Here is a 25736-nt window from a genome sequence, read left to right on the forward strand (position 1 = left end):
CTTGATTTATGAAGTGGTTCCATTATTTGATTGCTTGAATATTTAAATTTATAAGAATTTCTTGATTTCTAAATAGTTATCTAATAATTGTGATTCTTTTATTAGTAAACTTGTTATTTGTGCTAATATTTTTTAAAAATTATTTTGTTTTTATAAGATTGAATAGAAGTGTGAATATTTAATTTTGTAGGTAAAATAATTCTTACAATCAATTCATCAAATCACAAATGGATAAGTTTCTCATCAAGTTACCAAAGCCAAAAGATGGTCAACCAAGTTCTAGCTCTAATCAACCATTTGTGAGTTCACAAGTTGCTCCGGAAGTTCAAAGACATACAAATTCTTTTCCACTTTCAAATATGGATAATATGCTTGATTTTAAATCTCTTGAAGTAGATCCCAAAGATCGAATGCCTATTTCATCTTATGGTCCTAATATTCGAGATGCGGTAAGGAGGTATTACATTCAAAAAAAGCCATGTCAGCCTGTTGATCATATCTTCCCCAAAACTAAGTTTGGAGAAAAAATGTGTCAATTTCGACCAACTTGATTTAAGAGAAGATCTCAATGGTTGGAATATAGCATTAAAGCAGACGCGGCATTTTGTTTGTGTTGTTATTTGTTCAAGAATGAACTTGAAAGTCGTGGAAATGCCGGAGATTCATTTACAAGAGATGGTTTTAGGTGTTGGAACAAAGCTTTAGAAAGATTCAAAAAACATGTTGGTAAGGTAAATAGTATCCATCATAAATGTTTCAATAGGATGCAGGATTTGAAAAACCAACGACAATCGATCCAATCCTCTTTTGACAAGCAAAGTGAAAAGGCGAGAAGTGATTATCGGATGCGTTTAAATGCCTCAATTGATGTAGCAAGATTTCTCTTGACATCGGGATTTCCATTCGTGGACATGATGAAAGTGAAGGTTCCGAATATAAGGGTGCTTTTCTTGAACTTTTGAAATGGTATGGGGATAGAAGTTTTGATATGGGAAGAGTAATATTAGGTAATGCTCCACAAAATGATATGATGATTTGTCCGACAATTCAAAAAGATATTGTGGAGGCTTGTGCTAAAGAAACAACTAAGGCTATCATTGAAGACTTGGACGGTGATTATTTTGGAATATTAGCTGATGAATCAAAGGATGTTTCTCATAAGGAGCAAATGGCTCTAATTTTGAGATATGTCAACAAAAGGGAATGGTGATATAGCGATTCTTGGGTATTGTCCACGTAAATGATACATCTTCTCAATCATTAAAAAAGACAATTTATTCTTTGCTTTTGGATCACTCATTATGTACATCCAAAATACGTGGTCAAGGTTATGATGGGGCTAGTAATATGCAAGGGGAAATAAATGGTCTCAAGTCTTTGATTTTACAAGATATGTCATATGCATATTATATTCACTGTTTTGCTCACCAATTGCAATTGGCACTTGTAGGTCTTTCCAAAAAGAATTCGGATGTGGATAATTTTTTTTATGTTCTCACTAATATTTTGAATACTATTGGAGCTTCATTTAAACGCAGAGATTCACTTCGACAACATCAAGAAGATAAGTTGGAAGAATTGCTTAAATTTGGAGAAGTTCATACAGGGCAAGGTTTGAATCAAGAACGTGGCCTCCAACGACCGGGTGATACTCGTTGGGGGTCTCATTTTAAAACCTTGGACAATTTCCTAATTCTTTTTTCTTCAATTGTTAATGTGCTTAAGGATATGAAACGTGATTGTCCATATCATTTTGATAGATTTGCAGCGAAAAATCTTTTGAGCAAGATTCATGAATTTGAATTTGTCTTTATGTTGCACTTGATGTTTAAGGTGTTGCTATTGACGAATGAGTTGAATAAAGTTTTACAAAAGAAAGATCAAGATATCGTTAATGCTATGGGATTGCTTGACCTTTCAAAGAAACAATTGCAAATGATGAGAGAGGATGAATGGGACTCTATGATGGATGAGGTTAGCTTATTTTGTGGTAAACATAGAATTTCAATTCCCAAAATGAATGAAAACTACTCTAATGGGAAGTCGAAGCGTAAGAGGTCCAATATTTCATATTTGCATCACTTTCGTGTGGAAGTATTTTATGCCGTCATTGATTTGGCACTTCAAGAACTCAATAATCGTTTTGATGTGGTGACTAGTGACTTGCTCCTCGGTATGGCTAGTTTGAGTCCGGTTGATTCATTTGCTAATTTTCACAAGGATAGGATAATGAAACTAGCCGAGTACTACCCAAGTGAGTTTGGTGATAAAGAGCTTCGGGAACTCAATTTTCAACTTGATGATTTTATTGTCTATGCTCAAAAGTGTGATAGCAAGTTTCTCAACTTGAAGGGAATCAAGGATCTTGCAAAAGTGATGATAGAGACAAAACTACATCAAACTTGGTCACTTGTGTATCTACTTGTGAAGTTAACTTTGATTATTCATGTTGCTACCGCAAGCGTGGAAAGAGCATTCTCATTAATGAAGTACATAAAGAATGATTTGCGTAATAGGATGGATGAAGATCTTTTGAATGGTTGTTTAGTTTGCTATATAGAGCGTAGTATATTTAAAAATGTAAGTAATGATGCCATTATTGACCATTTTCAAAATATGAAAACTCGTCGAGGACAATTGTAAGTGAATGATGTTTTTTGCTAATATATTACTATATAAAGATTGCTACTACCTACTTGCTCATCAACTTGTTCTCACCGTAAAATTTATATAATTGAATTAATTGTCTATTTTGAAGATAATGGTGCCCCCATGTTCTTGAGATCCTGGATACGCCTCTGTGAATGACTATTATCTCTGCATGATATGAAGAAGTAGCAACTATTATTTGCTTCATTGAACGTCATGATATAACTTTGCCTCCATATGTGAATAAATAGTTTATCTGAGATCGGATTTTATGTGGGTCAGACAAATAGCAGATTTTATGTGGGTCAGACAAATAGCAGTTTGATTAGTTAGGAAAGAATTAGTAATGCAAATGTTATTTCTTATCAGTTGTTTGATTCATTGCCTCCCACTTAATCTTCTGTTTGGTTTAAGATTCTCCTAAAAACTTTCTTCCAATTATACTCTTGAATTATAATGAGGTTTTCTATTTCATGTAATTCCCGGACAATATTATTTTTTTTAGCTTTCTAACTAGCTAGGAGAAGAACATTTTTTTCATGTTTATTATTTTCTCACTTGAATTATTTGAGGGTAAACAATTGTCAACTTAATAAATTGATCACTCACAAAACGTTAATTTTATAAAGAGTAAATTTTAGGTTTAGCAAACATAAAAATCATATTGGTATGCTATAGCTATAGTTTGCATAATTGTGCTCCATAGAAAATTTTATGTTTGCTATGGAGCATCAAATTTGTCTAAATCAGTTTGCATATATGTATCAATGATTGTGTTTGTATATCTGCATAAAATTTGAATTTGTATACAGTTGAAACGAAATAAAACATTTGTATATCAAATCTCTCTCTCTCTCTCTCTCTTTATACAACACAAATTACAATGTGTAATTTGTATAAGTTGTGTTTGTATAAAGCAAGAAAGAGAGAAAGGCAAAAGAGAGCTAGTAGGTGAAGATCTATATTTATATAATTATAAGTGTATAGGACAAAAACAGATGTAGTTGTAGTTGTATATACAGTTTTCTCTCACTTTATACAAACACAAACGCAATTTATACATTTGTGTTTGTATAAAGTGAGAGAGGTGTTGCTCCCCAGTATACACGCAAACGTACGTGGTCGCACAAGTAGTACAAATTATTTAAGAAACGAGTTATCGTTCCCAAGGGACTTATGATCAACTTATATTCACTAAACTCTACAACTAAAAGTAACCAAATAACCTTTTCAAGATTTGATGATTTAGTTAAGTATCTACTAATAAATATGCACTAAATCAAAGTAACTGATAGTGAGCGACTTTGTTAATATGTTTCAAGAAAGTTTAAAAATAATTCCAAGGTTGCAACATACATTGAATATCATGCATCATATTATTGGCTTAGAATTCACTTCATTTGTCAAATTACATGTTTATAGGGTTGATAGTATGGTCCGGGTGGTTCACCTTTCACTGCCTACCCCAGTTAGCCATCTAACTACATCGTTGAGCGGGGATAGATAAACTAACAGGCGAGCATTTATATTTCATCCTATTTCGTAACCAAGCAAGGTGTTCGTCTGGGTGTCACTCTTGAACACTAATCACCTAAATCTAATGGGTGGACCGAGCTCTTTATATTCTCTGGTCTATCTAATCCCTCCTCGTTTGATTTTAAGATTAGACACTAGATTTATTTTATGGTGCGCAAGCATAAAATAGTAAAACAAGAATATAGAAGTAATTTGGATTGACAACCGGAAATCAATTCATAAAGCCTCAAACATTCAACACATAATTCATAGCTACAGCCCCATAACTAGGGCGGTTAGCTACTTATTCTATTAGAAATCAATAGTAGATAAACGTTCATACAAAATTCGGAAAAATAGAAGAGTTAAAGGATTACAAACTTGAATTCTTGCCCTTGCACACTAAACAAAAACGTTCCCCTAATTATGGAGCCGTAATGACCTATTTTTAATAGTAGAAAAAGTTGGGAACAAATCCTACTCAAATTAGGACTCATATTTAATGTTTAAAACTTGGAAAAGTCGGCATCAGGGTGAGCCGTCGCGCCTAGCATTGCGCCTGAAGAGGCACTCTGAACTTCTCACCTTGGCGTGCCGCGCCTAGCAGAGCGCTAGGCAAGCACTTCAGATCTTCACAGGTTGGCGTGTCGCGCCTGTCAGCGCGCCTGAGAGGCGCCTCTGAATGTTGGCCCTTGGCGCCTCGCGCCTAACAGTGCGCCTAGCCCTGGGGCCTTCATCCTTGACTGCTTTTCATGTTCTTTTTCATCTCTTTTCTTCAAGTTGAATCCACTTCCCTTGAGAGTTCCTAAAACAACTAATCATGTGTTTAAGTGCACAATCATCCCAAGTTAAACCAAAAATTAAGCTAATGACTAGAGATCATTCTTCAATCTAATAGATTCATGGGCAAATATTGACAACTTAGGCATATAAATATGCCTAAGATCACCATGCCACACTTTATAATTTTGTTTGTCCTCAAACAATCTCTAGACTATCAACTCTTTTTTCAGAACCCTTGGACTTATTAACCCACCTTAAAATTAACCAAACATTTTTAATCATGATCTTGTAGTTCACATTGGATGCAACAATTCACACATTTATACCAAGTACCACACATGCTCAACGAATGACTCTTTTGTTATTTTTTCGGGCTAATGCAAACTCATACCACACATCAATTAGATAATCTTACACATGCCATGAATGCCCTCACTTGTTCTTGTTTAGTAAAGCCATTTACTCAAGCAATTTGCAATATCAATAAGGCCTATTTTTCAAACAATCAACTCACCCTCACAAAAGAAGTTCTTACTTTTCTCAACATACCATAAGCTTGCCAATAGTGTATTATTACTTTCGCATAATATTTCTCAAGGAATCAAGAGGACTTTCATTTGGTTGTAATGTTGGCATAAGGTAAGGGAGGGAACATTTGGGAACCATTTTAGTGACTACACCTCCCTAATGCACATGTTATTACTTAGCCAACAATCTCCATCATAACTTTTCTTTCCTCCTTGTACACACTTCATGAATATATACCCCCTTTGTTGCTCCATATTTGCCCTTTATTTTATTAAATAAGAGCCAAAGCTCACTCTATACAAAAAGCTAAAATGAAAAATGACCTCATCCATAAATGGACCGATCCAAATAAAATAATGAGACAAATTCCAAATCTACAATTAGCTGCTCTTTGTCTATTTCCAAAAATCCCCAAACCCTTTCTCTCTTTACCTGCCTCTTCAAAATTTGGTAAGCCTCTTACTGTCTCCTCTGTCTTCTTCAATCTTTGAGCTGTTGATTCATTTTTCTTTTCAGGTGGCTATTGGAAATCCAAGTGACCGCAGATGTTCTTCATTTCTGTCCGGATATGACGCCGCTTGCTTGACGATTTTTTCCGGTATTACCTCCGACCAACTTCTCTGATGACCCAAACTATCTAGGACATCTAATTCTACTATGACTTTGTACATGTGTGAAGTATTCTGCTATAAAATTACTGTACCTTCTGATTTCTCGCATAAATGTTGAATTGTTGTTATGACTGTTGTTGAGGTAATTGCCTAGTTGCTCCGTCTCTACTCTATTACTGTGTACTGATTTTACGAGTTTTCATCCTTATGTTTGGTATCTGCGATTTATCCATGTTTAGATGTTTCCTTGTTATGCTTGGTAGCTCCTGAAATAGATAATAGCACTTAGTTTCTTGAGACTCTACTACTTCATTAACCAATGAATCTGCCACGCAGTTTCCTTCTCTGAAAATGTGAGTAATTGATGCATTTATACTTCGTATCACCCTTCTAATCTCCTCTATTCTTTCTACCAATTCCCACGGTATCTTCCACTGATTATCCACCATTTTTTTGAGAACTAAAGAGTCAGTTTCGATTATGGGCTCTTTTAGATCCTTCTCTTGACAGTACCAAACTGCTTCTAGTAGAGCAAGCGCCTCTGCTTCCATGTTTGTTGCTATTCCTATTCCTTTTGCCCTTGCATATATAAGGTCTCCTTCCTTGTCCCTCACTACAAAACTTATAGAACTAGCACCTGGATTTCCTCTTGCTGCCCCATCTGTGTTGCATTTAACTTTGTTTCTTCCAGGTTTCTTCCATTGAACATAATGGTGATGTATTTTAGGTTTATACTCCTTCAGCTTTGTGATGATTTGAGGCCATGTTTCCTTTTTGATATGTATCCAAGGATATTTCAACTTTATGAGTTTCCTCACCTCTTCTTGCACTTGCATCACCATTTCATTATATGTGGTAGTTCCTCCATGCTTCAAGTTATTCCTCCTTTTCCATAGTGTCCACATTATAATTGTTGGCATTGCTCTCATCACCACCTTGAGTTTGGCATTATCACTATGCTTCCACCAATTTATTATGAGTTGTTGTAAGTGCATGCTCTCCATTTGTATACCGGTAAAATTAGAAAACTGCCTCCATAGCCTATTGGCTATGGGGGCTGTTAGAAAAACATGTGTCATTGTCTCTTCTTCTGTTTCAGAACAGCACCAACATCTAGACACTATCTGAATTTTCATCCTCTTCAGATTGTCATCAGTTGCAATTCTTCTTTTCCAGAGTCTCCATAAGAAAAAATTCATCTTAAAAGGCACCTCTTTAGTCCATATCAGTTGATAATCTGTCCTTCTTTCCTGTTTATGTCTCATTAGTTCCCAAGCTGATTTAACTGTGAAAATGCCTTGAGTACTCCCCATCCATCATGCTACATCATTGATATATTCCTCCAATGGAGGCTTAATGGACTCCATTATGTAATCAGTCATCTCTTCTGATATCTTATTAAGAAGTTTCTCCCTATCCCAAGCCCCTTGATGAGTGAAATATTTGACCTCTATTTCCTCTTCCACTGCATTGTTATCCTCCACATACCATAGTGCCCCTTGTTTAGTCCAATTATCAAACCAAAAGCTTGAGTTGCCTGCTTTTATTTGCCACCAGATGTTATGTTCTACCTCTTCTCTGATTGTGATTATTTTTCTCCAAACATGAGAAGCACCTTGCCCTCTAGTCACTGTAGGATGCATTTTCTTACAATACTTGTTCCACATGAATGATGCCCATAAAGATGATGTATCAGTTCTGAAGTTCCACCAAAGCTTTGCAAAAAAAGCTTTTGAGACATCATGTAATGACCTGAAGCCTATTCCTCCCTCCACTTTTGGATAACACATCTTATCCCATGCCACCCAGTGCGTATTCCTAGCTCCTGTTGAATTACTCCAAAAGAACTTTGCAAATAACTTGTGCAACTGGTCTATTATGCTTTTAGGAGGGTTCATAGCAGCTAGCAAATAGACTGGTATTGACTGTAAAACATGAGCAATTAGAATATACCTTTCTCCAAAAGACATGAGCTTATTTTGCCAAGTGTTCATTCTATTTGTAACTTTCTTCAACAAGTTCTCAAAATGACCTTTATTCTTTCTTCCATAAAATATTGGACAACCCAAATATGTGAATGGGAAAGATCCTTACCTGATGCTTGTTATCCTCTTTACCTGATTACACACTCTAGTCATGCTCTTGTCCAATTTGATTATTTGCCCCGACACCTTTTCGTACCCTCTAAGAATGTTGATCATTTTCCTCATAGATGTAGTTTGTCCTGAGCAAAAAAGGATGGTATCTCAATCCTACACTTCTATGTGACTAATTTTCCCTTAAGACGGTCGTCATCCCTCCATCATCGGGAACTGTCACTCTTATGACGACTCTAAGACTCAATAAAGCAATAAACTAGTCCTAGTCGGTTCAAAGGGACAATCCTCAGTAAAAGTACCGAAAACAAACGCTGAGGAACCCAAAATAAAAATTTACAAATTTACTAAAAACTAACATTAGACTCGATAAAGCAGTAAACAACTATATACAACAGAGACATATTACCCACCCCACACTTTAAAAATAAGCATTGTCCTCAGTGCACAATTAAAGCAAAGTATAGAGTTAGGAATACTCCCTCGGGCCTCTAGGCCTCATCGTCACCGCCATAAAAAACCATTAAGGCATTCGTCTCCTCAGCCACAGCATCATCCTCATCATCGTTCATAGCCTCATCAGCAGTAGCCTCATCATCATCCAAAGGCTCTAAGAATGCAGGACCAGTGTACCGCCCCAAAAGGCGTTACATTAAAATCCAGCGTTTTCAGGAGCGAGGCAGAATCGTCGGGTCTCGGACGGCGTACAGATTTTATTCCGTCTTTCGGAGATACTTTGGAGACCCTTGAGGAACAGGTTGTGACCATGACTTTCAGCCAGCAGAGGGCCCAGCAGAGGGACAAGGCTGCCTGAATTTAAGGAACACTCCACCTTGCCTTTGACTTACAAAGCCATACTTGTAGTCCATTATTTTTAGGGAATTTGTCCCAACGTTTTTAGCTTTTCTTTTTCAGCTTTAGACATATATGGTAGTGTTTCCTTTGTATGTAGAACACTTAGAGAAAATATCAAGAAAATTGGCACTTGCCTCCCAAAGCTTGTTTCCTTTTTATTGCTTTCTTGTTGGCTGTTTTGTGGACTGTTTTTAGACGTTTTGCTGCTGCACGTTTGAGTGCTTGTTTGGGTGAGGACTGAGCTTACGAAGAGCTGTGCACGCCTTCCTTCGCTGTCCCACGAGCCTTCGAAAAATAGGCCCGTGACAAGTGGTATCAGAGCAACGGTTAAAGCATGACGTCGAAGTCTCAACGCAACGAAGAAGGAGAGCAGGAGGCTCGCAGGGACACTGCCAGGAAACGTGACAAGAGCAGGGTAAGAGAATCCTCCTCCAACCCTCCTGTTTGTGGCAGGAGCCTTGGGGAAGAGGGGGAAGTTTCCGATACCAGCCAACTCGACGAGAAGATTCTCGGAGTTGAGGCTGGTTTGTCGGCCTTGAACAGGCGACTCGTTGTAATCGAAAACAATTTCTCTTCTCTAGAGACGATTGCTCTTGAAGGTTTCGATGAGATGAAAAGTAACCTTGAGGAGCTTGAAGAGGTTAACAAGGAAGGACTGACCAACCTCGAACTCAAGCTCACCGAAGCTCTCTCCTCTCTTCACCGAGAGTTTGAGACTTTGAAGAGGCAGGTTGATGAGACTGCCACAGCGGGAGTTGCTGGCCCCGTTACTGTACGTGAAACTCGTATTGAAGCTCCTAAGCCAAAGGAGTTTCGTGGTGAAAGGAGTGCCCAAGACGTTGAGAACTTCTTGTGGCAAATGGATGCTTATTTTGAGCATGTTTGTATGACCAGTGAGGCTGCCAAAATACGGACAACAGCTATGTATTTGAGCGACACCGCTATGCTGTGGTGGCGGAGGAAAAAGTCGGACATGGAGAGGGGGGTTTGCACCATTGACGACTGGGAGCAGTTCAAAGGAGAATTGAAGCGACAGTTTTACCCTTAAAACGTGGTGCATGAAGCCCGTCGGAAGCTGAGGGAATTGAAGCAAACATCCTCCATTCGTGACTACGTGAAAGAGTTCACAAGACTCACTCTCCAAATTTCGAACCTTACCAGTGAAGACTTGTTGTTTTACTTCTTGGATGGCCTCCAAAATTGGGCCAAACAAGAACTGCAAAGGCGACAAGTCCGTGATGTCGATGAAGCGATCGTAGTGGCAAAATCACTCACAGATTTTCGGGCAGATGCAGCAAAGGGGAGGGACAATCGGAGCAAAAATGTTCCTCCCAAGGGAAATAACAGCAGGAACAAGGGCAAATCAGTCCCCAACCGAGGCAGCGATACTAGAGGTAACAATTGTAACCAACCTTCTAATTTCCGCAAGAATTACGAGGATCGCAAGAAAGGTGCTCCACATCGTGAAGGTTGTTATATTTGTGGTGAAACTACTCATGCTGCCCGTTACTGCCCGTCCTTAAGTAAATTAAATGCAATAGTTGCTGCTCAAAAACAACAAGAACAGGTTGCATCGCAAACTGGAGGTTCATCCAGCGAGCAAGGCGGACAGGCTAGCGGGGCTGAAAAGAGTAAGAATGTTGCTGTTGGGATGTTTAATCATATGGCTTTGTTTAATCATATAACTCTTGCTGCGTTAGCTGCTCAGCCGGCTAGTATAAAGCCGCGCGAATCGTTGTTTGTCAATGCCAAGTTGAATGGCAAAGACGTTAGAATCATGGTAGACACCGGTGCAACTCACAATTTCGTGACGAAGGAAAGGGCCACTGACCTCTGTTTGAATTATGTTGCTAGTGATACAATGCTGAAAATCGTCAACGCCCTCCCCACAACTGTGCACGGATTCGCTCCCAAAGTCCCCATCGATTTGGGAGGCTGGAAGGGACTGACTGATTTCACCATCGCGCCTATGGATGTTTTTGACATCATCTTAGGGCTGGATTTTTGGTATGAAGTGAACGCGTTTATTTCGCCGCGTCTCAGCCAATTACACATCAGTGATACCGGAGGTTCCTGCGTGGTGCCCCTTATTCGGGTGCCACAAAACGGAGCGCACTTGTCCGCCATGCAACTTATTAAAGGCTTCAAGAGAGGGGAACCAACCTTCCTTGCTGCCCTTATTGGAGGCGTCAAAGACTCGATTGAGGCAGCAGCCTTGCCTCACTGTATCGAGCAGGTCCTTGCTGATAATAGGGACGTGATGCCGGAAGAACTTCCTCAACGGTTGCCACCGCGAAGGGAAGTTGATCATCAGATCGAACTAATTCTCGGGGCAAAGCCACCAGCCATGACGCCTTATCGTATGGCGCCCCCGGAGTTGGAGGAATTGAGGAAGCAGCTCAAGGAGTTGCTGGAAGCTGGACATATCAGGCCTTCGAAGGCGCCATTTGGTGCGCCTGTTTTGTTCCAAAAGAAGAGGGAAGGGACGTTACGCTTGTGTATTGATTATCGGGCCCTCAACAAGGTCACGGTGAAAAACAAGTATCCCATTCCACTGATAGCAGATTTATTTGATCGATTGGGGTAGGCCAAGGTGTTCACAAAGATGGACTTGAGGAAGGGTTACTATCAGGTCCGAATTGCTGAAGGTGATGAGCCAAAAACGACTTGCGTCACTCGTTATGGTGCCTTCGAGTGGCTGGTTATGCCGTTCGGCTTAACAAACGCTCCAGCCGCGTTTTGTACATTGATGAACAAGCTGTTCCATCCCTTTTTGGATCAGTTTGTGGTCATCTATTTGGACGACATTGTCGTTTATAGCAACAGCTTAGAGGAGCATGTTGAGCACTTGTGCAAAGTGTTCAAGGTATTGCGTGATAAGGACTTGTGTGTGAAGCGGGAAAAATGCAGTTTCGCCCAGGCCACTGTCCAGTTCCTCGGGCACACGATCAGCCACGAAGAAATAAGGATGGACAGTGACAAGGTTGAGGCAATTCGAGATTGGGAGGCCCCAACGAAGGTACCATAATTGCGGTCCTTCCTTGGCCTCGCCAATTACTATCGGCGCTTCATATTCGGCTATTCGGCCATTGCTACTCCACTAACCGACTTGCTGAAAAAGAGTCGTGAGTGGGAGTGGACAGACCTATGTCGGGATGCCTTCGAAAAGCTCAAGGCTGCCATTATTGAGGAGCCTGTTTTGGCGCTACCAGATTTCACCAAGGCGTTTGAAATTCACACCGACGCGTCTGACTTTGCTATTGGTGGTGTCCTAATGCAAGAGGGCCACCCGATAGCGTTTGAGAGTAGGAAGTTGAATGATGCGGAGTGACGCTATTCTGCCCATGAAAGGGAGATGACGGCTGTGGTCCATTGTTTACGGACTTGGCGTCACTATGTATTGGGTGCTCACTTTATTGTTAAGACGGACAACGTCGCGACAACCTACTTTCAGTCCCAAAAGAAGCTGACTGCCAAGCAGGCACGTTGGCAAGACTTCTTGGCTGAATTCAATTTCACGTTTGAGTACAAGCCGGGGAAGGCAAATGTTGTAGCCGACGCTCTGAGTCGCAAGGCTGCCCTTGCTGCGATTATTAGCTCAACTGGCAGCAGCGTTACTGATGATATTAGAGAAGGCATGCAACACGATCCCGTGGCAAAGCAACTTCTCGTTTTGGCCCAACAAGGCAAGACAAAGAAATTCTGGGAGGAAGATGGATTGCTGTACACTACGGGCAGACGCGTGTACGTACCGAAGTGGGCTAGTCTTCGGCGTACTNAAGGACTTGGCGTCATTATGTATTGGGTGCTCATTTTGTTGTTAAGACGGACAACGTCGCGACAACCTACTTTCAGTCCCAAAAGAAACTGACGGCCAAGCAGGCCCGTTGGCAAGATTTCTTGGCTGAATTCAATTTTACGTTTGAGTACAAGCCGGGGAAGGCAAACGTTGTAGCCGATGCACTGAGTCGCAAGGCTGCCCTTGCTACAATTATCAGTTCGACATGCAGCAGCGTTCTTGATGATATTAAAGAGGGCATGCAGCATGATCCAATAGCGAAACAACTTCTCGTTTTGGCCCAACAAGGCAAGACGAAGAAGTTTTGGGAGGAGGATGGCATTTTGTACACCACAGGCAGACGTGTATACGTTCCGAAATGGGCTAGTCTTCGGCGTACTTTGATCAAGGAGGGTCACGATACATTGTGGGCTGGTCATCCGGGACAGAAGAGGACGTTAGCACTACTAGAGGCTTCTTATTATTGGCCTCGAATGCGGGACGACATTGAAGTCTATGTACGTACCTGCCTCATTTGTCAACAAGACAAGGTTGAAACGAAGGCGCCGGGTGGGCTACTTGAGCCACTGCCCATTGCTGAGAAGCCATGGGACAGCGTCACCATGGACTTATCACTTGCTTGCCGAATTCAGAGGGGTTCGGGACCATCATGGTCGTTGTTGATCGCTTCTCAAAATACGCAACCTTCACTGCCACGACTGCCAGCTGCAAAGCCAAGGAGGCAGCCCGTATATTCTTGCATGATGTTGTAAAACATTGGGGCATTCCCAAGCACATTATTAGTGATCGAGATCCTCGATTCACCGGTGCATTTTGGAGAGAATTATTCAGCTTGCTTGGGTCAGAATTGCACTTTTCGACCAGTTTTCATCCCCAAACGGATGGACAAACGGAGCGGATCAACGCACTCTTGGAGTGCTATTTGCGGCATTATGTCAGTGCCAATCAGAAGGACTGGGCAAAGTTGTTGGACACTGCCCAGTTCTCCTATAATTTGCAGCGAAGCGAAGCGACGGGGAGGAGTCCGTTTGAATTGGCTACCGGGCAGCAGCCCAACACGCCACAGTCATTACCCGTCGATGCCGGTTTGAAGAGCCCAGGTGCCTATCACATGGAAAAAGCATGGGAAGAACAGGTCGACCTTGCACGGTCTTATCTTGATAAGGCAGCCCGGAAGATGAAGAAGTTCGCTGATCGAAAGCGAAGACCAGTCGACTATCGAATTGGGGATCGAGTTATGGTGAAACTGAACCCTAGACAATTCAAGTCGCTGCGTGGGGTGAGTCAAAGTCTGATTCGCCGCTATGAAGGCCCATTCGAGATTACTGCCAAGGCTGGCAAAATTTCGTATCGGGTTGATATGCCCCACCACTTGAAGATACATCCAGTCTTCCACGCGAGCCAATTAAAACCGTATTTCGAAGACATGGAAGACGAGGGTAGGGGACAGGCCGGTAGAGCTCAAATATTCATCACTCCACCAGTCGTGGACAAACAGATCGAGGCTATTATTGATCATCAGCTGGTTCGCGGCAAGGGCTGGAACAATTCGAGCTCGCAGTTCCTAGTACACTGGAAAGGGACTGCACCGGAGGAGGCAACATGGGAGAAGTACGAGGACTTGTGGCAATTTCGCGACAAGGTCCATTCTTATTTGCAGGTATGTGGCGCCGGGGTCGTCGCCAACTCAGGTGGGGGAGCGTGTACCGCCCCGCAAGGAGTTATGTTAAATTTCAGCAGTTCCGGGGGCGACGTGAGTTCAGGGTGCGCTTCAGCGAGTCTCTGGCAGCGTATCAATTATTTTCCCGCTTGCGGAAGTGAATTGGGGACGTTGGAGAAGCAGGTGGCTGCCAAGACTTTCCAGCCACAAAGGGGCCCCAGACAAAGGGACAAGACTTCCTTAAATTAAGGAACACTCCACCATCTTTCCACCATACCTTTGACTTGCAAAGCCATACTTGTAGTCCATTATTTTTAGGGAACTTGTCCCCACGTTTTAGCTTTTCTTTTCAGCATTTAGACATATATGGTAGTGTTTCCCTTGTATGTAGAACACTTAGAGAAAATATCAAGAAAATTGGCACTTGCCTCCCAAAGCTTGTTTCCTTCAATTTGTTCCTTGTTGGTTGTTTGGTGTGGACTGTTTAGACAGATTGCGACTGCACGTTTGAGTGCTTGTTTGGGTGAGGACTGAGCTTACGAAGAGCTGTGCACGCCTTCCTTCGCTGTCCCATGAGCCTTCGAAAAATAGGCCCGTGACACCAGTCCTGCATAAGAATGTTGCACTCTCGGTCAATGGGTAGCGGTCCGCTATGGTCGCCATCTCCGCATCTGTAACTGGACGGCCACCTATTCGCAGCTGTAATTCCGCCATCCCAAACATTCTCGCCATGACAGTCACGAGATTGCCTCTCTTGGGCAGACAAAACATGTCCATGGGATGTATCTAGTGCCTTAGTGTGGGTCACATCAACCACTTTACCCGTCAGATCCGGGTGATAAGCAATAGTCAAGTCACAAGCCTCCTCCTCTATACCCTTGGTCCTCAAGAAACAGGATATCAACCCCCCATAACAAAACTGCCAACGTAAATTGTTCCTAAGCTTCATCATATTTTGCCTCAGGATAGCCCCAACATTAATAGGCATTCCCTTCATCAACATATAGACCAACACCACTCTATCCCGTGTCACCTCAGTTAAATGTTTCGCGGGAAGCAAGACACTACACACTATTTTCAGCCACACCCTAGCAATTAGATTGAAATTAGCAAAGTGGATGGTGGAATGCCTCCCAGTATCCTTACTACGCTCCCATCTAGCTGTCGACTCTACCCCACACAATGTGTATCGAATATCTCTATACGGGGGTTTCTCTTTCAACCTATTAAAGTCATCGGCATCACAGTTAGGGGTGCCCAGCAGCTTATTCAATATCCTAGCCAAAAACTTCACATCCCTGCCTCTTATAGGCATATTTTTGTACTTAGTTTCCGTGAGCCAGTTTTCATAAAACTCACGACCTAACGACAAATTACCGTCACCGAATGGTAAAAAATAAATTGTAGTCCCAACTCAACCACAGTCCTATATATATCTTGAAATTGAGACTGTAACCTTACCGAATCGACGTATTCGTCCCCCATATATTTTGCTTCCCACTGGCAGTCAAACCAAGTCAACCTATACCGTTGCACCGCCTTTTTACTGAATTTGCGGCCAGGTTCTCTATTTTCGGACCCGGATGCTTCACCCTTTCTACTCCGCTTAGACCCCGCCACATTCTTCGCCTTAGGTGCCATTGAACCCTGTTAAGAAGAGAAAACTAGAAAGAAAGGAAAAAAATTAGAGAAATTAGAGGGGGGTCGGGTTTGTTAGAGGGGAGGGGGGGAAGTGAGAAAAAATAATATGGAGAATGGGTGAAGTTGAAGTGAAGAGAGATGACTATTTATGGGAGATATGGAAGAGTGAGAGTTGTTTTGGGGAAGTGAAAGACTTCCCAAAGACGGAGAAATCGTCCATGAACACTTCTACAAAGTCTTCCACCATATCATGAAAAATGAAAAATGGCCATCATACACCTTTGAAAAGTCACCGGTGCATTGCAAAGTCCGAATGGCATGCGTTTGAAAGCATATGTACCATACGGACAAGTGAATGTGGTCTTTTCCTGATCCTCGAGTGCAATGAAGATCTGGTTGTAACCTGAATAGCCATCTAGGAAACAATAGTACTCCTGCCCTGCTAACTTGTCAAGTATTTGATCAATAAAGGGAACAGGGTAGTGATCTTTCCGGGTAGCATCATTAAGTTTCCGGTAATCCATACAAATTCGCCACCCAGTCACTGTTCTAGTAGGAATTAGCTCATTATTTTCGTTCCTTACCACAGTCATACCCCCTTCTTGGGAACACATTGCACCGAACTTACCCACTTACTATCAGAGATTGGGTAAACAATCCCAGCATCTAACCACTTTATCACTTCCTTTCTTACCTCTTCTTTCATCAAAAGATTTAGACGACGTTGATGTTGTGCACTTGGTTTGTGATCATCTTCCATGTAAATTCTGTACATACTTAACGCCGGACTAATCCCATGAATATCAGCCATCTGCCATCCAATTGCTTTCTTCCTCCGCTTTAAGATTCTCAGTGCCGCCTCAACCTTTAAATCAGACAATTCTGCAAAAAGTATAACAGGCAAGGTTTCATTAGTACCCAAATAAGCATACCTTAGGTGATCTGGCAAGGCTTTTAGCTCCAACTTAGGAGCTTCTTCAATTGATGGTTTTGGCGAGGGACCTAACTCGCGATCTAAGGACTCCACTTGAGTCCTACGAGTTTCTACTACTGCTAGATTTAAGCATGATGTAGTCTCTTGAGCTTCAGTATCTCCCTCTAACTCTTGACCCACTAACACTCTTTCTAACGGGTCTTCAAATACAATTCCTATGCAATCAACCACAGTAATAGCAGACAATTCTTCATAAATAGAAGGCAATTTTAAAGCACGGTAAACATCAAATACCTCAACCTTATCATGTACCCTCATAGTTAGTTGACCAGTTGCTACATCAATCAATGCCCTACCCGTAGCAAAGAAAGGTCGTCCCAAGATGAATGGAACTTCAGAATTGTGTTCAAAGTCTAATACCACAAAATCTACCAGAAAAATTAATGAACCTACTTGTACTAACACATCTTCTACCACCCCCTCTGTCCTAGCAATAGATCTATCAGCGAGTTGGAGAATAACTGTGGTTCTTTTTGGACTACCCAACCCAAGCTTTAGATACAATGACAAAGGCATCAGATTTATACTTGCCCCTAAATCACACAATCCGCGGGCATGGACACTTTGCCCAATTGTAATTTGCACAGTGAAACTCCCCGAATCTTTCAACTTCTTGGGCAGTTTGTTTTGAATCCTGGAGTTGCACTCCTCAGTAAGTGCTACAGTTTCATACTCTGTGAGCCGCTTTTTGTTCGCCACAATATCCTTCACATACTTAGCATACTTCGGGATTCCCTGCAAAATGTCAACTAGAGGTAGATTAATGTGAACCTGTTTAAGGAGAGAAAGAAACTTACTGAAGCATTCATCTTCATTCTGCTTTTTAAACCTTTGTGGAAACGGAGGTGGTAACTTCTTTTGAGGAACATGTGCCTCAACATTGGAGCTTTTTACTACCTCTTCCCTTCTTATCTTTGGTGCTAACCTCAGTGTCTCTCTTTTTTGAAGCTAGTTCCTCTAATTGCATCCCGCTTCTAGTACTTACCGCATGTAGTTGCTTTGGGTTGGGCTCAGTATCACCGGGCAGCCCACCTTGGGGGCGCAAATTCAAAGAATTAGCTACTTGCGCAACTTGTTTCTCCAAACTCATTTGGGACATTTGGATGTTTATGATGTTCTCATCCTGCTTGTCTATTCTAGCATTTAATTTGGTCCCTAATTTAGTCATGAGCTTTTGTAGTAGCTCTTCATTGGTCATCCCCCCTTTTGGTGCACTAGGATCTAAGCCTTGGTTAGGATTGTAGTATTGTTGCCCAGCCCCTTGAGAACGGTATTGGTTTGCCCTCTGCGCCTGATTTTGGTTTTGGTTACCACCCCATGAGAAGTTAAGATGGTTCTTCCAACTAGGGTTGTAAGTATTACCATAATTTTGTTGCACTCTACCCATTTGCACATTACCTATATAGTTTACGGAATCAAGGTTTGCCTCACGTTGCGTGGTTTCATAAGTTCCACTACCACATACCTCACACCAATTTGCTGCCTGTTGTACCACATTTATCGGTGCCTGATTTAGAGCCATTTGTTTAAAATGTAAGGTCATGCTATGTTGCATTGCATCTAATTTGGCATTTATGGCAGTAGCTTGGTCTACATCTAAGATCCCTGCAGCCTTTTGGGTTGGGGGTCTAGACATTTCCCCCTCATACCCTTGGTTCCCTTCAGAAAGTTTATCGAGTACGGCGAAGAACTCTTCACTCGTTATGGATAAGGCTTGTCCACCTGCTGCTCTGTTAAGAAGAGAACGAGCATTATAGTCTAAACATTCAAAGAAAGTGTGAGCAAGTACCTTATTGGTTTGCATGTGGTGTGAAACGTGCCTATGCTTGGTCTATGTCCTCCCCTTGATTTTGAACAAAGTTTATTATCTCACCCCTCAGCTTCGCGGTTTTCTTGGATGGGAAAAATTGACTCAGGAACTTCTTAGCTAAATCATCCCAAGTAGTGATGGAGTTTGGTGGCTCAGAGTCTAACCAACGTCTTGCAGCTCCTAACAATGAGTATGGGAACAAAGTCAACCTTACATAGTCTGATGAAACTCCAATTGGGATGTATGTATTAGTAACTTCTATGAAAGTCCTAAGATGGATTTGAGGATCCTCATGGGGAGACCAGTGAATTGCCTATTAGTTTGGAGGATCTGTACCATGCTCTGTTTTAGTTCAAATCTACCCCTCGGTGGAGGTTTCCTAATACTAGATGCTAAATTGGTTGTGAGTGGGACTGCCACATCACGTACATGTCTTGCAGTATAATAGGTGGAACCCTTTGGTTAATCAGAATTCCTTGGTTATTCGGGTTTTCCAGGTTATTCGCATTTTCAGGGTTATTCAAGTTGTCTTGATTATCATCATCAATGTTTCCCGGAAGACCTAACCCCAATTCTCCTCGTCTTCCTTGATTCACCATTTTCCTACGTTGGCGTAAAGCTATTTCGGGTTCGTTGTAAGGTTCGACAAGATCTCATTTCCGAGCCAGACCTAAATCAAGTGCCTACAATAAACAAGCTAAGATCAAGTAATTAATATCTAAATAATCTAATTGTAGACTTAAAAAGATTGAATATAAATTAATTTCTAAGTCCCCGGCAACGGTGCCAAAAACTTGTTGCTCCCCAAGTATACATGCAAGTGTACGTGGTCGCACAAGTAGTACAGATTATTTAAGAAACGAGTTATCGTTCCCAAGGGACTTATGATCAACTTATATTCACCAAACTCTACAACTAAAAGTAACCAAATAACCTTTTCAAGATTTGATGATTTAGTTAAGTAACTACTAATAAATATGCACTAAATCAAAGTAACCGATAGTGAACGACTTTGTTAATATGTTTCAAGCAAGTTTAAAAACAATTCCAGGGCTGCAACATACATTGAATGGAGGAATTGTTGCTTGCATATTGTGATGTTAAAACCCTGTCTTATGAACTTATACAACCAATTCTCGTTCATGAGCAGACTAAAGGAAGCTCTCTCAGACTTTTCCTTAATGCAGACATCTTGTGAAAGTAACAATGAATTTCTTCAGCTGAACTACACTATTAATCTATTCAAATTAGTTTTCCATCCATTATATATACCTAAAGAGCTGCACTTGAGCTGAGAGTCTTTCGGAAACAACCTCTCTACCAGTCTACCTCCACCAGATGGTAAGGTCTGCATACACTCTATCCTCACCAGACCTTACTTGTGGGATTTCACTGGGTATGTTGTTGTATAACCACACTTGAGTGTAGGATGAAGATCTTACCTTTTGGTATCCAAATCTTGAATTTTGGATTTTAGGGTTTCTTGGTCAAGATGAAGACTTAAGCAAGAATCTATCAATTCCCATGGTTTAATCTTGTTAATAAGAGTACAAGGGACTAATGATCAACTCAAAAACACAATTAAAACTCACTTTGGAGTGTGTTCTTGAAGCCTTGGTAGAGCTCCCTCTCTCTAGAAAAATTTCCAGACTTGGAGGAAATGAAGAAATGAATCCCGTCCAGCCTTTGAAAGGAAAATTCTCAGTTTCGTGGACCATTTCGTCTAGGCGTTTCAGTTTCGTGGACCTGGACAGAACCTTAGAAAAAAATCAGGTTCATCTCTCCTCAAAAACATCTCCACGAAAGTGAAACGTGGGCACGATTTTGACTCCTTAGCCTTTTCTAAAACGTGCATAACTTTTTGCTCCTAACTCGAATTGACGAACAATGTGATTTTCTAGAATCTAGACTCAAGGAGCTTTAATTTGGTAGGTAGCACATCCTCTAATTCTTCTTAATTTGGGAGATACACTCGTTTAAAATTAGATCTTGCATGAGAATTCAACATACAGTTCGTACCTTCCACCTACGACCAAGGTACGGCTCATACTCTCCATGTACGGTATGTACATGGCTCCTCCCTTGCTAAATCATAGCTTCACCACAATGCAAGGTACAGCCTGTACATGCAATGTACGATTGTACTTCACACCATACATAGCTCAACACCTTCAAACTTGATCTTTTCAATCTTTAATTGACTCTGAACTTACATAACACTTCACCAATCATAAATAAGTCCTATAAACACCAAAGAACCACCAAAATTTTCCGGGTCAGGTCAAATCACATACGTCGAATGATTCAAACCTTAGCACGACAGTGCGGGACGTTGCATTTTGTTTGGTGCTCTCCACCAATTTAAATTTCATTTTCAATGTTTGTCTCTTTTATCTTGAAAATGTTTCTACCTCACTAGGGATCTGTAATTTTATACTACTTGATAAATTTAGGGTGCCAACAGAAGTAATGTGTTTAATTTTTTTGTTGGTAATGAACCTGCAACTTATTGTTCAGTTTGAAATTGATATTGAAGATATCCCCGAATCAAGAAGGTCTTTTACCAATGGAAAAGTAAGGCAGAGGAAGCAACTGACTTTGAGCAGCCTTAGTTGTTCNTGGAATTAAATGATTAAAAAAGCTTTTATAAATGGCATTTGTTTGACTTTGGTCTGTAAAAAGTAATCATCTCTTTGGTATTGGCGGATTAGTAACTCTGAGAGAAATGAAGGCCTACAAACGCCTTGTGGTTGAAGCTATTTCCAATCATTAAGGCATGTGAAGATAATTGCAGGATTGCTGTTTATTGCCGGACTATATTCTGTTTAAGTTAAAGTGCTCTAGTAATTGCCTTAAAAGGAATGTGCTAAAAGAACTACATCTGCATAAGAAAGGATAGTTCTATTATCTGCATTGAATCTTTTGCAGAATGCACTCTGGATAAAATGTCATTAAAAACCAAATGTCACCTCCAAATATTAGGGATTACCTCTAATGAGAAACTAAGAAGAGCAAAGGCTTAGAAAAGAATATTTTTCTTGTGGAAATGATTTTCAAACTCTTCTTGTCCATAATGAACCATCAAATTATTTTGAAGCTATATATTCTTCTGATGTTGAATATTGGAACGAAACAATAAAATAGAAATTGGTTTTATCAAGAGAAGTAAAACATGGGTTTTGACTGATCTACCTCCTGGTACAAAACATATTAGTTGCAAATAAATTTCCATTGAGTATGTGAAGTCAAAAGTGAATTTGGCCAATCCCTGACTAAATCCGTGGGAAGAAAATTAACTCTTCAAACATCAAATGTTATTGGGGTAAGGCCGATATGATTCTCAATAAATATGATAACCCAACCTATGTGTTTGGAGATCCCATGAAGTATGTTCATATGGGTAATAACAAGTTAATATTGACATTGCGCACTAAAAGTGAGTGTTTGAACTACTACTAATTGCAAGGATGAGTTATTAACTCTTAGAGGTCGTTTGGTAGAGTGTATAAAAAGCAATGCTAAATAGAGTGTATTAGTAATGATTGCATTAGTAATGCTTGTATTAGTTATGTTTGCATTAATTATACATAGATTATTATTATGCATTGTTTGGTTTGGTGCATTAAAAATAGCATGCATTGCATAAAAAAATTTATTTACGAAGCTACCCCTACAATTATGGTAGAAAAGATGGAAAAAAAAAGGTTTTGAGGGGCAATTGGGTCTTTAACCATGCTAATTCATGCATTANCATAGTTACTTAGTGAAATTCTACTGCTCAAGTACTCCTGGTTTATTGCTATTTAATTTTTCATGCTCAGCTGTTACTCTGATATAAAGTGATGTCAAAAGGTTAAAAAAAGGCATAGATTGGCAGCTCATTAATCTTGTATTTTCTATTTCAATTGGATACTTCTTGTCAAATCAAGAGAAGCAGAAATATAGTACTTCCTCTTAGTTTTTCTCATTTTCGCCAGAATAACGTCAATAGGAAAGAGACGCAAATAACTCTGTATCTGGAAACTTCATCCTATAGCTGATTCTGGTTTGCTTTCATCGTGGAGATTTTGGAGCTTCCTTTTGAACTTGGTTTTTCTTCCCAAAAAAATAATGAGACATCTTGTTTTCATGCCTTGAACTTGAGAATCCTCATCAACCAACTTTTGTAGTGATTTTAGGGATGAACTCAGAGAAATACAAACTACAAGTAAACTCTAGGTATATCAAACTTTTACAAGTTGATATTTGGTATATCTCTTATATATGGCTAAGTTGGCTTTGTTATTATCAATGAAAGCCTTACTTGATCAAAACAAAATCAAACCTTTACATATAAAATATATTGGAATTAAATGATTAAAAAAGCTTTTATAAATGGCATTTGTTTGACTTTGGTCTGTAAAAAGTAATCATCTCTTTGGTATTGGCGGATTAGTAACTCTGAGAGAAATGAAGGCCTACAAACGCCTTGTGGTTGAAGCTATTTCCAATCATTAAGGCATGTGAAGATAATTGCAGGATTGCTGTTTATTGCCGGACTATATTCTGTTTAAGTTAAAGTGCTCTAGTAATTGCCTTAAAAGGAATGTGCTAAAAGAACTACATCTGCATAAGAAAGGATAGTTCTATTATCTGCATTGAATCTTTTGCAGAATGCACTCTGGATAAAATGTCATTAAAAACCAAATGTCACCTCCAAATATTAGGGATTACCTCTAATGAGAAACTAAGAAGAGCAAAGGCTTAGAAAAGAATATTTTTCTTGTGGAAATGATTTTCAAACTCTTCTTGTCCATAATGAACCATCAAATTATTTTGAAGCTATATATTCTTCTGATGTTGAATATTGGAACGAAACAATAAAATAGAAATTGGTTTTATCAAGAGAAGTAAAACATGGGTTTTGACTGATCTACCTCCTGGTACAAAACATATTAGTTGCAAATAAATTTCCATTGAGTATGTGAAGTCAAAAGTGAATTTGGCCAATCCCTGACTAAATCCGTGGGAAGAAAATTAACTCTTCAAACATCAAATGTTATTGGGGTAAGGCCGATATGATTCTCAATAAATATGATAACCCAACCTATGTGTTTGGAGATCCCATGAAGTATGTTCATATGGGTAATAACAAGTTAATATTGACATTGCGCACTAAAAGTGAGTGTTTGAACTACTACTAATTGCAAGGATGAGTTATTAACTCTTAGGGGTCGTTTGGTAGAGTGTATAAAAAGCAATGCTAAATAGAGTGTATTAGTAATGATTGCATTAGTAATGCTTGTATTAGTTATGTTTGCATTAATTATACATAGATTATTATTATGCATTGTTTGGTTTGGTGCATTAAAAATAGCATGCATTGCATAAAAAAATTTATTTACGAAGCTACCCCTACAATTATGGTAGAAAAGATGGAAAAAAAAAGGTTTTGAGGGGCAATTGGGTCTTTAACCATGCTAATTCATGCATTAAAACCATTGCATTACTAATACTTAGAAATTCATGATATTAGTAATGCACATCTTAATACACAATAGAGTGTATAACTAATGCAAGCGTTAGTTATACATAGGTTGGAAAAGAGTACCGAACAAGGTACTAGTAATACACAATGTTAATGCATGCATTATTTTACCTAACACACTCTACCAAATGACCCCTTAATATTTACAGTCCTTAAGGATGGTGTATTTAAAGTAGTATACACTTGATGGAATTCACCTATATGAGAAGTGGAGTGGGCCGCTCCTATGAGATTTTGGCAAAGTTTCTTCATGAATAACCAAGCCTGTGTATGGTCTATTGGCACAAAACTGTGTTGAACAACAAAATATGGAAGTCAAATGTGATTGGTAAAATCTGTCTTGCTATAAGATTTATTGGTTTATAGAAATTTTCTATTTCTTGCTTTACTCTAAATAATATTTTGTCCTAGTTTTATTAGATTGCCTAACAGTTGAATTGGTGCGGTCTATGTAGGTTGCTAGCACCATTTATTTCACATGGTATGTTAATGAAAGTTTTGAAGCTGTGGATAAAGGGCTGCTCCATAATTGTTGTCGATGTTCCTCTTTTGTTTGATGCCAAGGTAGATAAATGTACTAAACCCATTGTTGTCATTTGGGTTGACCCTGAGACACAGCTGCAGCGGCTCATGACTAGAGATGGATCTATGGAGGAGGAGGCCAAAAGCAGGATAAATGCGCAGATGTCCCTGGATCTCAAGAGGTCAAAGGCAGATATTGTGATTGATAACACCTGCTCATTGGAAGCTCTGCATGAGCAATTTCAGAAAGTGTTAACTCAGATTACCAAACGCTTGACCTGGACTGAGTTTCTGCTCTCAAGAAATGAAGCTTTTCTAGCATTGTTTTCCACTTTTGTCAGTGTTGCTATTTTCAAGAAAAGTTCATGAACTGATATATTTTGATCTAACACAATTCTGCATGGCAGAAGACACCCTAATCGAGCACTACTTGTGTGTACTGCTTATTAGAAAAAGAGCTGTGTATGTAATAACACAGCTATAACAGAGGGTTAGGAAGACAAAAGACATGTCCCAAGTTCCAAAACATCCAGCTGAACGTAATATCATTAGTCAAGAAGCAATTAAAACAAACTGAAGTACGAGCCTAACACAAAATCACAATTAATTCAAAAACACACTAGGCCATGACACACAACACATATCAAATATAACCTTTTGTATGTAATAGAAGACAAACCAAGGAACCACATAGAACCTTTCAAACTCCACTATCTCAATTTTATTTATGAAGTTACTTGCAATCC

General features: G+C 40.0%; 4 protein-coding genes across 10 annotated transcripts in view; 3 read left to right on the plus strand and 1 right to left on the minus strand.

The window, feature by feature from the left end:
* LOC125845036 (E3 ubiquitin-protein ligase BRE1-like 1) overlaps window positions 1-25736 on the minus strand; it is a 187823-nt gene that overhangs the window by 152539 nt on the left and 9548 nt on the right. The gene's annotated exons all lie outside the window — the stretch shown is intronic.
* Window positions 1-25736, plus strand: part of LOC125845042 (dephospho-CoA kinase-like) — a 98118-nt gene that overhangs the window by 17125 nt on the left and 55257 nt on the right. The window lies entirely within an intron of this gene.
* LOC125845942 (uncharacterized) lies at window positions 1393-6099 on the plus strand. The gene is made up of 2 exons (XM_049525425.1): window positions 1393-2580; window positions 5992-6099. The coding sequence occupies exons 1-2, from the start codon at window positions 1393-1395 to the stop codon at window positions 6097-6099; spliced, it is 1296 nt and encodes a 431-aa protein (XP_049381382.1).
* LOC125845943 (dephospho-CoA kinase-like) lies at window positions 24958-25359 on the plus strand. Its single transcript, XM_049525426.1, has one exon. It carries the CDS (start codon window positions 24958-24960, stop codon window positions 25357-25359), a length of 402 nt encoding a protein of 133 aa, XP_049381383.1.

Source organism: Solanum stenotomum, chromosome 11, assembly GCF_019186545.1.
Source record: "Solanum stenotomum isolate F172 chromosome 11, ASM1918654v1, whole genome shotgun sequence".
NCBI classification, from domain to species: domain Eukaryota; kingdom Viridiplantae; phylum Streptophyta; class Magnoliopsida; order Solanales; family Solanaceae; genus Solanum; species Solanum stenotomum.

Coding starts and splice junctions, on each gene's coding strand:
- LOC125845942 (XM_049525425.1), top strand. CDS start 1,393: ATGTCATATGCATATTATATTCACTGTTTTGCTCACCAATTGCAATTG. Junction 2,581..5,991: donor AGCGTAGTATATTTAAAAAT/GTAAGTAATGAT, acceptor TTTTCTTTTCAG/GTGGCTATTGGAAATCCAAG.
- LOC125845943 (XM_049525426.1), top strand. CDS start 24,958: ATGAAAGTTTTGAAGCTGTGGATAAAGGGCTGCTCCATAATTGTTGTC.